General features: G+C 34.8%; 1 protein-coding gene across 3 annotated transcripts in view; it reads right to left on the reverse strand.

The window, feature by feature from the left end:
* Positions 1–12,442, reverse strand: part of LRBA (LPS responsive beige-like anchor protein) — a 736,343-nt gene that overhangs the window by 605,180 nt on the left and 118,721 nt on the right. For all 3 annotated transcript variants that reach the window (XM_027117137.1, XM_027117135.1, XM_027117138.1), the window contains exons 10-13: positions 6,699–6,896; positions 6,389–6,522; positions 4,293–4,401; positions 3,830–3,982 (exon numbers count right to left, since the gene is read on the reverse strand). In XM_027117137.1, the coding sequence (XP_026972938.1) occupies positions 3,830–3,982; positions 4,293–4,401; positions 6,389–6,522; positions 6,699–6,896 (594 nt within the window). The remainder of the gene's footprint in view (positions 1–3,829; positions 3,983–4,292; positions 4,402–6,388; positions 6,523–6,698; positions 6,897–12,442) is intronic.

Raw genomic sequence — 12,442 nt, forward strand, 5'->3', positions numbered from 1 at the left:
TCATGTTAACAGATACACATATCCACTGACACATACAAGCACACATGCTCCTTATAAAATAAAAGCAGGCAAATGCTTCTTATACAGTAGCACTATAAAGTAAACACCCCCAAATATATCAAATTTTTGCAGCACTGTTCCATGGAAAAAACTGTTTGGTTTCTATTTAGCAATCAGCAATTATTCATGAACTTATGTAACTTCTTTATAACAAACCTACTATTTATGCTATGTATAGTTGTTTTCAAAAGCTAGAAATTGTCTTTGTTTTAGAGAAAATTGTCTCTGTTTTAGAGAAAATTAGCAGCTGGAATAACTCAAAAGAAACAAAAAAGAAGCAGAAGTAACAAAAAAAGTAAGAAAAAGTCAAAAAAAAGAAAATCATATAAAAATATGTAAAGCCTACCTTAAGAAATATTTATTAGAAAAATAGGATTCTGTTATAACAGCTTATTACTACAAAGACTGTAATTATAAAATTATAGTCTCTAAAATTCAAAAACAATTATGCTTTAGTACTCATAATAGCACAAAATAAGGACCACTTTTGGTCTACTTTCATATCAAAATCAAGAATACTTTATAAACTAAACAATACTAAGTACGGTATTAAATTTGGCCCAAACCCATGCTACTCCTGATCATTTACAACTGAACATTTATGTTACCTTCCCAGACACTGAGGGCATTTCCATTTTTAACCCTGAAAGATAAAAATTAGTTGTGTATCTTCCACATGCCCTATAAACAATCAAGGTTAAATAATTAGGGAGCCAATCAGTAATCATACATGGTAAAGAGTGGCAGATTCTGAACCACTTAAAATTGAGGCTTGGAAGATGCTTGTAGTTTAGAAAACCATAAATATGCTATAATCCACAGACTTGCTGAAAGATAACATTACTTTGATGTAGCTACTGCTGTTCAAATAGATAGGCCCAGCTTACTTGTCACTGAGGATACATAGCACTTTCTACGACATGGTTCAAATTCTTAACCATGCTGTTTCAGTCATGCAGAAAATATTTACCTCCACCTATATGTGCAGCACTGTATTATTGAAAATACAGTGGCATAGACACTGTCCCTCAGTAGCTGAAAATCTAATGGAGAATATAAAAAATACACAAATTTAAGTGAAAAAATAAAAGGTAATAAAGACACCTCACCTACTGAAACAGAAGAAAGGTCATGTGGCAATAAACAAGTGCCATACAGCTATTAAATACTATTAATTCAGAGGCCAGAGAAATTATTTTAGGGTAAGCTAAAACAGTCAAGAAAAGTTTCACTAATAAAAGCAGTATTAAGGTAGCCTTTGAAGATGAGTAGAACAATAGGTAGACAGAACAAAAGAGGAAATTTCAAACAGGGAAAACGGTGGATGATACAAAAAGTTTCGCCAAATCTAGAACAACCATCCTCATTCTTGACTGTGCATTAAAATACCTGAAAAACATTTTAAAAATACCGATGTCTGGGTCCTGTCCCAGACCAATTAAATTAGAATCTAGGGTGGAGGGAGTGGGATTCTGGTTTTGTTTTGTTTTGTTTGAAAAAAAAACAAAAAGCCTCTCCCAACTAATTCTATAGACAGCCAAGATTAAGAACCACTGCTCTAGGATAACCTTTTGTACCCACCTAGACACTGAGGACAAGTGAGTTTTTCACAAAGAAAGCCTAGAAAGAATTGGCATGAAGACCTAATGCTTTATTCTGAAAACGAGGAACCATTACAAGTTTGGAGGCTAAGAAATGATCTGATGAGAGTGATATGTTAAAAGCATAAAGCAATTCTGGCGAAAAGTGATAAATTAAGATGTGGAAAAGTGGAGAAAGTCAGTCTACCGAGAATGATACTATAGTTAAAGAAAAAATGAACAGGATTTAACAGCAACATATTGGAGACCTCAAGATGATTCATATTCTACTTATGAATAAACCTTTCTTCTTTCACTCTTTATATAATCTAATAACCACACAAATTACACACTAACATCTGTCTTTCCCATTACACCTAAATTCTATGAGCGCAGGAATCAGATCTGTTTTGCTCACCACTGTATCCACAGTGCCCAGCATAAAGTAGCCACTCAGCAAGTGAAAGACTGCTACCTACAAGAAAATTCATCTCTCTTGTTAGGTCATTTCAAAGCCTGTCTCTGAGCAGATCAAACTTAAATAGATATTATAAATGACTGTGAGCATCCTTTTCCAAAAGCAAAGATTGATTCATACAATCATACCCTCCTCAACTTTGGTAACCAGAGGTGAATTTACCATGAAGCTAATGAAGCTTAAACTTCATGCCCACTCATCTAGACACGTTCCTTCCAAGACCCTAAACCTAATTTTGCATGCAGTATGTTGTATTCTTTTTCTTAAAAAGCTCCTTCCTCCCCCAAACTGTATGACCTTCAGGTCAAAACAAACTTTGCATCTGCCGTTTGTTATAACTACCTTTATAATAAAATTACATATAACCCCTCATGGATACACAAACCAGGAGGCTGAAACAAAAGTTAACTTTAACATTACCAAATCAACTGCAAATTCTGAAGAGGAAATTAAAGAAAATTATTAACAAGGAAAAGGTAAGAAATAGAGTGTAATAATATGATGGACTTAAGGAAACGATACAATGAAAATTTTTAAATATTCCCCTACAAGTAAGTATCTCATAAGAAGAGGCTTTTTGACCACTTCAAAAGAGGCCCAAAGCCTTAAAAATAGGCTGCTTAGTAAGACAAAGAAGTGTTTAGTAAAGGTTTAAAAAGTAACTTGAAACAATCCTTGAAAAGAAATAAGACTGAGGGTCATAGAAGAGAAAGAGGTCAAATTTGAACCCAGAGATAAAAAGCTACAACCTCCAGCTGCCTCCTTTGATTATTTCCAAATGGCAATCAGAGTCAGCAGCTGTTTTTCTCCTTAACATTTGAAAAGAGCAGCTGAAACTAAGATACTATGACTCCAGAAAAGCAGAAAAGTCTGCAGACATTTTTTTCTGACAACTAGAGTAAGTATGTGTTATTCCAACCTGAACAATGGTAAAAACTTGCGAGTGAACCAAAAGAGAGAGGGGGAGAGGGGAAATCAAATTTTTAGGATAACTTAATAGAACATTAGGATTTATCAAAGGTTTTATTTATATATTTTATCACAAATTCACTTAGTTCACTTAATGTAATTGATTTGCTGTTACACTACTAAATAAATTACTGTGTAAAATATAACTGTATTTAATAATTTGAATTAATGTGAAATTAAAATGATTAAATGTGACCTGTATATCATGGAAGCCTTCAAGAAAGGGTGACATTTCAGCTGTTCCTGTAAGAATTAAACTCAAGAGCTCATCACGTTGGTGGAAGGAATATGTGTGTATAAAAGAGGGAGAGAGAGCACAGTGAGTATGTATTTATATATATGTATGCATACATACATACGGATACATAGATATATATGTATGTATATTTGCAATAGAACAGAGCTACAGTTGATAGGAAACATTATATTTACACTGGAACTATCCAACTTTGGTTTAGTAAGTATAAATCAAAGTCTCTCTCAAATAAAATTTTATTTGATTTAACAACAGAAAATAAAGACTATAGCTTTTTTAAAAAATAAATACTGATATAGCTTTAGCAAGGGAGGAAGGGAGGGAAAAAATACTGACTTGCAAAAGTATATTTAGTCAAAAAATGCATTCCACTGAAATCTTACATAATAGCATGTAAAAGGATAAAAGAAAATCCTCGTAATTATCACTCTTCTCAAGTACAAAAACTTACTGAACATATTAGCACAAAATCAATATATGTATTACCTTGGCTGGGGTATGAATCCATATAGCTGGGTTAAGAAGAACGTGATCACACAATTGTTTGAGTAGGGGCATCCCATTCTGCAGATTACTCAGATATTTTGAAAATGCAAGGCAAAGTTCAAGTACTGCTCTGCTGACATGGGATTTGGAAGACTGCAGAGGAAGATATTTCAAAGGTCACTACCAACACAAGGCAAGGTAAGTAAATTAAAGGCTGTCAATACCAGAAAAAAGTAGGTCCACAAATTATATGCTCAAAGTTAAAGATGCCATGAGACTCAATACCACATTCCTCTAATAAAGCAGTGGGGGCAAGTTAAAACAACAAAAGGTTATTTTAATTTAGGTAATTTTATATAACCAAGGAGACACACTTGCAGACAGAATTTCTCAACCACTTAGGAGACTAAGTTTCATGGCCTGCAAATTAAGAATCAAAAATGTAAAGCATTTGATACTTTACCTTTTCAAGACTATATCCTATTACCAAAAAGCCCTTGCAGGCAAGCATCTGCTCTTGCATAGCAATTGAGTTCTTCAACAGCTCCATGATAAAAGCCAGCAAAGTTGAACTGGAATAAGAAAAAAGACATTGGTTTGAAAAAACATATTCTATTTTTAAAAAAGGGCGGGGGGGGGGGTTAAATAGATGCAGTCTTTCATCCACCTTAATAAAAAGTTTCTATTCCAAGGAAATTGACACTCTACTAAAACTGCCTCCAACATTATTTTAGGACTAAAATTTAATGTAAGATTAGGATTTATTACTCAAATATTTAGTTCATATCCTTTATCACAAATATATTAATAAATGAATCACTTAGAAACAATATGAAAAACATGCATGAAATAGAGCAAAATTAGGAATGTCCAAAAACAAGTAATAAAATGACTAACATAAGTATATTAAAGCCCTGAAGAATGGATGTAACTTAGATGAGCAAGTGTATTCAATTTTGGAGGGTTAGAAGCCAAATAGAAGGAAAAGATGTGGAGCAAACAGACTAGGATAGATAGCCTCCAAATATGTTAGGGCTCCAAACTGGCCTAATTTGAACGGAGCATAGGGTTCATAAAGGGGAAAATAAGAAAGTAAAGCTGTAGACAAACTGAAGTACTTGAATAATAATTTAAGAATTTTGTGCATTATCCCAACAGAAAAATCGTAAAGTAGTAAGACTACAGCCATGCTCCCAACCTCACAACTTGTAGATACTCAAAATGGAATGGAATAAGGTTGGCTGTTAGTCCTTCTCAAAAGTCTTGACAGATTCCCACAAAGAAAGGGAGAACAGCCAACCTCCTCCACAAAAGTACTTTTAACTGTCAGCAATTCCAATAATGGTGAAAAGTTAATAAAAAAAAAAAGAAACTGAGCCCTGTTATAAAGGTTTTAGACCAGGATGCAAAAAAATTTTATGAAGTAGCAATATGTCAAGAATAATATTATTTTAAATTTTTTAAATGTAGTCAATACTAGCTTTGATACATAATTCCTTTAAAAAAAAAAGTCATTCCATTGCCTAAAAATAATCTGGAAAAATTATTACATCATTAAATATATACATTGGTAGTAAACCTCAAGTCGCACATAAAAGTAGAAATTAGAAAGAGAATTTCAAAAAAGGAGAACGAAAAACATTAAAGTCACTCAAATAATTAAACATAATTACTTTATTATAAATAGATTCACTAAATTATACAGCCATGAAAAATTCATTTAGACACCCTTTCCAACATTGTAATAACTTGTCCTAGAATTCATGTCTCTTCCTTTTCTACACTCAGCACTACAACAAAGGAGACAAAGGTGCCAAATTTATGATCTAATTTTTAAAAACCATATCACTTATTATGTAACATAATCAAAAATTTTTAGATTACTTACTAGCAATCAATAATAATTAAATATGGAAAGATGAATTACCATAAGAAATCACTGCCGCATAACCATTTAAAATATTTTAAAACTATATTTTAGACAAAAATACATATATTTCTGATAAATCTATTATCACTATGTCTAACTTTATTTGAAAATAACATTATTGGGACTTCCCTGATGGCGCAGTGGTTAAGAATCCACCTGCCAATGCAGGGGACATGGGTTCGAGCCCTGGTCTGGGAAGATCCCACATGCCGCGGAGCAACTAAGCCCACGTGCCACAACTACTGAAGCCAACTCATCCAGAGCCCATGCTCCATAACAAAGAGAAGCCACTGCAATTAGAAGCCCGCGCACCACAACAAAGAGTAGCCTCCACTCGCCGCAACTAGAGAAAGCCTGCGCCCAGCAACCAAGACCCAACGCAGCCATAAATTAATTATTTTCAAAAACATTATTATGTTTTTTTAGAGCTTCCATACTTCCTACTGATAAAGAACTTAAATTAATATTATTATTATTGAACTGAATTTATAATAATTATAGTTCAAAAATTTCTTTCTATTCTCTTTTAACCCTATAACAAATTTTAAAGTTTGAAAAAAATATTGTGCAGCTCAACAGTGATGAAAATAACTCTCACATCAAATGAAAGAAAAAACAAAAGCACTCACCATACAGTCAAGTCAACTTCATCAGATAAATACTGCCTATAATCCAACTGTGCAAAAAGTGGAAACAGCACTTGTACTCCTCCAATTGAATGCATGGCACTTTGGATGGAATGTGTTAAAACTGCCTTCACATCCTTGTAAAACAAAAAAACACAGTAAAGATTCCAATGATTCTTTTCCAAAACAATTCAAAATGAAACATAACAAGAACAATAAAATATTACATTACATGTCAGAAGCTACCAAATACAACTCAATAATACATCAAAATTTACCATTAAAAATATTCTTAAAATATTACCGCTAGTACCTGGAGCATGAGTGCATGTGGTGAATGAACAAAAATTGAAGGGTTGTCCTTAGGGGATGATTCGAGGCAAAGCTGGGCATCTGTGGCGCGTGGATTGTATGTGAATGCAATGCCACTAGAGAGTTTGCCATCATACAATAAAAGTTTGTGATGCTCAGCAAGGAACAGGTCACTTTCTGCTTTAAATTTAAATGTACCCTAAGAATTAATAAAAAGTAGAACAATTAAGATAGGCCACAAAAAGAAAAATTAACTACAAATCACCAGAAATATAAAAATTTAAGTAGAACACTGATCATTTTCCTAACAATGTCAATTAAGAGAAGCCTTGCATGCTTAGTTACCTCTAAAGTAGACGGAATTCATTTTAAAGATATAATGGAAATCATGTCAACTTGACATTAAAACCTTACATTAAAAAAAAAGTAAAATTAATATCCTACACAGCATGTTTTTTTTTTATTGTATTGTCTTTTTTTTAATTTTGGTAAAAAGAACATAATATAAAATTTACCATCTTAAACATTTTTAAGTGTACAGTGCGGTCTTGTTAACTACAGCACACTATTGTACAACAAATCTCTAGAACTTTTATGTCTTGTGAAATTGAAATTCCCATTGAATAACAACTCATTTCCACTTCCCCCTGTACGCTGGCAAACATCATTCTACTTTATGATTCCATGAGTTTGACTACTTTATATAACTCAAACGAGGAGAGTCACAGAGTATTTGTCATTTTGTGACTGGTATAACATCCTTAAGATTCACCCATGCTGTAGGATGTGTCAGGGTTTTTTTCTTTTTTAAAGCTGAATAATATTCCATTGTAAATACTACCACATTTTCCTTATTCATCCATCCATAGACAATTAGGTTTCTTTGACCTCTTATCTATTGTGAATAATGCTGCAATGAACAGGGGTGTACAAACAGCTCTTTCATATCCTGCTTTCAGTTCTTTTGGACATATACATAGAAGTAAGACTGCTCAATCATGTGGTAATTCTATTTTTTATTTCTTGAAGAATCACCATATTGTTTTCCATAGAGGCTGCACCATTTTACATTCCCACCAACATTGCATAAGGGTACCAATTTCTCCACACATCCTAAACCACACTTATTTTTATTTAATAATGGTCACACTAATGGGTGTAAGGTGATTATCTACTGTGGTTCTGATTTACATTTCTCTGATGACTAGTGACTTTGAGCATTTTTTCATATGCCTGTTACACATTTATATATTATCTTTGGAAAAAATTCTATTCAAGTCCTTTGCCCACTTTTTGTTTTGTTTTTGCGGTACACGGGCCTCTCACTGTTGTGTCCTCTCCTGTTGCGGAGCACAGGCTCTGGATGCACAGGCTCAGCGGCCATGGCTCACAGGCCCAGCTGCTCCGCTGCATGTGGGATCTTCCCGAACCGGGTCACGAACCCGTGTCCCCTGCATCGGCAGGCAGACGCTCAACCACTGCGCCACCAGGGAAGCCCCTTTGCCCACTTTTTAAATGAGTTGGGTTTGTTGTTCTTGTTGTTGAGTTGTAGGAGTTCATCATATACTCTGGATATTATTAACACTTTATCAGATATTTGGTTTAAAATATTGTCTCCCATTTCATGGGTTGCCTTTTTATACTGTTCCTTGATGCACAAAAATTTCAATGCACAAAAGATTTTAAGCTTGATGAAGTCTCATTTCATTGTCTATTTCTGTCTTTGTTTCCTATTTTTTTCGGTGTCATACCAAGAAATCATTGCCAAACTCAATGTCATGAAGCTCTTCATGTGTTTTCATGCAGAAATCTTATGTGTAGGTCTTATGTTTATTTAAGTCTTTATTTTGAGTTAATTTTAATGTATGGAAGGTAAGGATCCAACTTCATTTTTTTCCATGTGGTTATCCATTTTTTAAAACGCCATGTGCTTAAGAGATTAAATTTATTTATTTACTTATTTATTTATTTTTGACCGTGTTGGGTCTTCATTGCTGCACACGGGCTTTCTCTAGTCGCAGTAAGCAGGGGCTACTCTTTGTTGCAGTGCACTGGCTTCTCATTGCAGTGGCTTCTCTTGTTGCAGAGCACGGGCTCTAGGCGTGTGGGCTTCAGTAGTTGTGTCATGCAGGCTCAGTAGTTGTGGCTTGCGGGCTTAGTTGCTCCGCAGCATGTAGAATCTTCCCAAACAGGACTCGAACCCATGTCCCCTGCATTGGCAGGCAGATTCTTTACCACTGCGCCACCAGGGAAGTCCTGCTTAAGAGATTAATCTTTCCCCACTGCATGGTTTTGCATCCTTATAGAAGATGATTTCACCGTAAATACAAGGATTCATTTCTGGACTCTATTCTGTTCCATTAGTCTATGTATCTCTCTTTAAGCAAGTACCATAATGTTTTGATTACTGTAGCTTTGTAATATGTTTGAAATCCTGAAGTGTGAGACCTCTAAATTTGCTATTCTTTTTCAGATTGTTTTGGCTATTCGGGGACCCTTGAGATTCCATGTAAATTTTAGGGTGGATTTTTCATTACTGTAAAAAAATGCCATTGGGACATTGATAGGAACTACACTGAATCTGTAGATCACTTTGGGTAGCATGCATTTTTAACAATTTTAAGTCCTTCAGTCCATGAACACAAGATATCTTCCCATTTATTTGTGTCTTCTTTAATTCTTTCAGCTATATTTTATACTTTTCACTCACTGTACAAGTCTTCTGCCCCCTTGGTTAAGTTTATTCCTAAGTATTGCTTTTTATGCTATTATAAATGGGATTACTGTCTTATTTTCCTTTTCAGATTGTTCACTGATAGTATGTAGAAATACAACCGATTTTTGTTGCATATGATGTTGGCTGTGGGCTTTTCATATATGGTCTTATCATTTTGAAGGAGTTTCCTTTTATTTGTAATTTGTTGAGTGTTTTTATTATTAAAGGGTGTTGAATTTTGTCAAATACTTTCTCTGCATCTATTGAGATGATCGTGTTGTTTTTGTCCTTCACTCTGTTAATGTGGCGTATTACATTGATTTTTTTTTCATATGTTGAACCAGCTTTACATTTCAGGAATAAATCCCAGTTGGTCATAGGGTATGACCCTTCTAATGTGCTCTTGAATTTGGTTTCCTACAATACTGTTGAGGATTTTTGCATTAATATCAATCGGGGATATTAATCTGTAGCTTTATTTTCTTGTAGTGTCTTTGTCTGGTTGTGGTTTCAGGGCAATGCTAAACTCAGAAAATGAGTTTGGAAGTGTTCCCTCCTCTTTATTTTTTGGAAGAGTTGAGGACAATTGGTGTTAATTCTTCTTTAATGTTTGGTAGAATTCTCCAGTGAAGCCATTTAGTCCTGGGTTTTTCCTTATTCAGAGGTTTTTGATTATTGATTCAATTTCCTTATTGGCGATAGTCTGTTCAGGTTTTTATTTCTTCAGTCTTGATAGGTTGTATGTTTCTAGGAACATCTATTTCTTCTAGGTTATACAATTTGTTGGCATGTAATTGTTCATAGTAGTCCCATAATTCTTTTTATATTCCTAGCATTAGCTGTAATGCCTACTCTTTCATTTCTGCTTTTAGTTACTTTAAGTCCTCTCTTTTTTCCTTAATTATTCTAGCTAAGAATTTCTCAGTTTTTTTGGTCTTTTAAAATAAAACCTGACTCAGTTTTGTTGAGTTTTTCTATTTCTTTTTTAGTCTCTATTTCATTTATTTCTGCTCTAATCTTTACCACATCCATTCCTCTGCTAACTTCAGGTTTAGTTTGCTCTTCTTTTTCTAGTTCCTTGAAGCATAGATTAGGTTATTGACTTGAGATCATTCTTTTTTTTAAAGTAGGCATTTATCACTATGAACTTCCCTCTTCATATTGCTTTCTCTGCATCCCATATGTTTTGGTATGTCATTTTAGATTTCATTTGTATCAAGATATTTTCTAATTACCCTTGTAGTTTCTCCTTTGACCCATTAGTTTTTTAAGACTGTGTTGCTTAATTTCCACATATCTGTGTATTTTCCAGTTTCCTTCGACTACTGATTTCATTCCACTGTGGTCAGAAAGATACTTGGTATGAGTTCAATATTATTAAATTTGTTAAGACTTGTTACGTGGTAATACGTGGTCTATCCTAAAGAATGTTCCATGTGAGCTTGAGAAGAATGTGTACTCACTCTACTATTGTTGGGCAGGATGTTCTATATTTGTCTGTCTGGTGCAATGGATCAATATTGTTCAAGAACTGTTTCATTACTGATCTGCAGTCTGGTTGTTCTGTCCATTATTGAAAGCACTATATTGAAGTGTCCTACTATTATTGTGTTTCTGCATAATTCTTCCTTCAGTTCTGTCAATGTTTGCTTCATATATTTGGGAGTTCTGATGTTAGGTGTAGATATTTTTAATTGTTATATCTTCCTGGTGAACTGACACTTTTATCATTATATAATTTCCCTCTTTGCCTCTTGTAACAGTTTTTGACTTTTTCTGATTATAAGTATGGCTACCTCTGCTCTCTTCTGGTTATCATTTGCATGTACTATCTTTATCCATCCTTTCACATTCAGCCTATGTATGTCCTTAGTGTGTCTCTCCTAGACAAAACACAGTTGCACTTTGTTTCTTGAATCCATTCAGCCAATTTACTTCTTTCTAGTTGGAGGTTTAATCTGGTCACATGTAATATAATTACTGAATGGGAAAGACTTAGTATTGCTATTTTCTTCATTGTAATTTGTTAATTGTTTTCCTTTGTATTTCATTGACTTTTTTCGTATTATATGCTTTGATCCCTTCCTCCTTTTATTCTGTGTAACTTCTACGGGTATTTTATTTGTGGTTACCATGGAAGTTATGTAAAATAACTTAAAGTTACAACACTCTAAACTGATAACAACTTCAATCACAAACAGAAACTACTCATTTATATCTCCACACCCCCCCCCCTTTTTATTTTTTTTTTTTTTTTTTTTTTTGCGGTACGCGGGCCTCTCACTGCTGTGGCCTCTCCTGTTGCGGAGCACAGGCTCCGGACGCGCAGGCTCAGTGGCCATGGCTCACGGGCCCAGCCGCTCCGCGGCATGTAAGATCTTCCCAGACCGGGGCACGAACCCGTGTCCCCTGCATCGGCAGGCAGGCTTTCAACCACTGCGCCACCAGGGAAGCCCCCCACTTTATATTATTGATGTTAAAAATTACATCTTTTTGGGACCTCCCTGGTGGCGCAGTGGTTAAGAATCTGCCTGTCAATGCAGGGGACACAGGTTCGATCCCTGGTCCAGGGAGATCCCACATGCAGCAAAGCAACTAAGCCCGTGCACCACAACTACTGAGCCTGTGCTCTAGAGCCTGCGAGCCACAACTACTGAAGGCCGTGTGCCTAGAGCCCGTGCTCCACTACAAGAGAAGCCTCCGCAATGAGAAGCCCACACACAGCAATGAAGAGTAGTCCCTGCTCGCCACAACTAGAGAAAGCCCACAAGCAGCAAAAAAGACCCAATGCAGCCAAAAATAAATAAATTTTTAATTACATTTTTTATATTGTGCATCTATTAACAAAGATTCAGAAATTTTTCTTGCTTTTGTCTTTTAAATGGATGAGAAAATAAAGTATAACCAAGTGGAATTATCCCAGACATGCAAGGTTGGTTTAAATTTGAATAATCAATGTAATATACTACATTAATAAAAATAAAGGACAAAAATCACATGATCATCTCAGTAGAAGCACAAAGAGCATT

Source organism: Aethalodelphis obliquidens, unplaced genomic scaffold (assembly GCF_003676395.1).
Source record: "Aethalodelphis obliquidens isolate GAN/ISIS:26980383/991018 unplaced genomic scaffold, ASM367639v1 scaffold17, whole genome shotgun sequence".
Taxonomy (NCBI): Eukaryota; Metazoa; Chordata; class Mammalia; order Artiodactyla; family Delphinidae; genus Aethalodelphis; species Aethalodelphis obliquidens.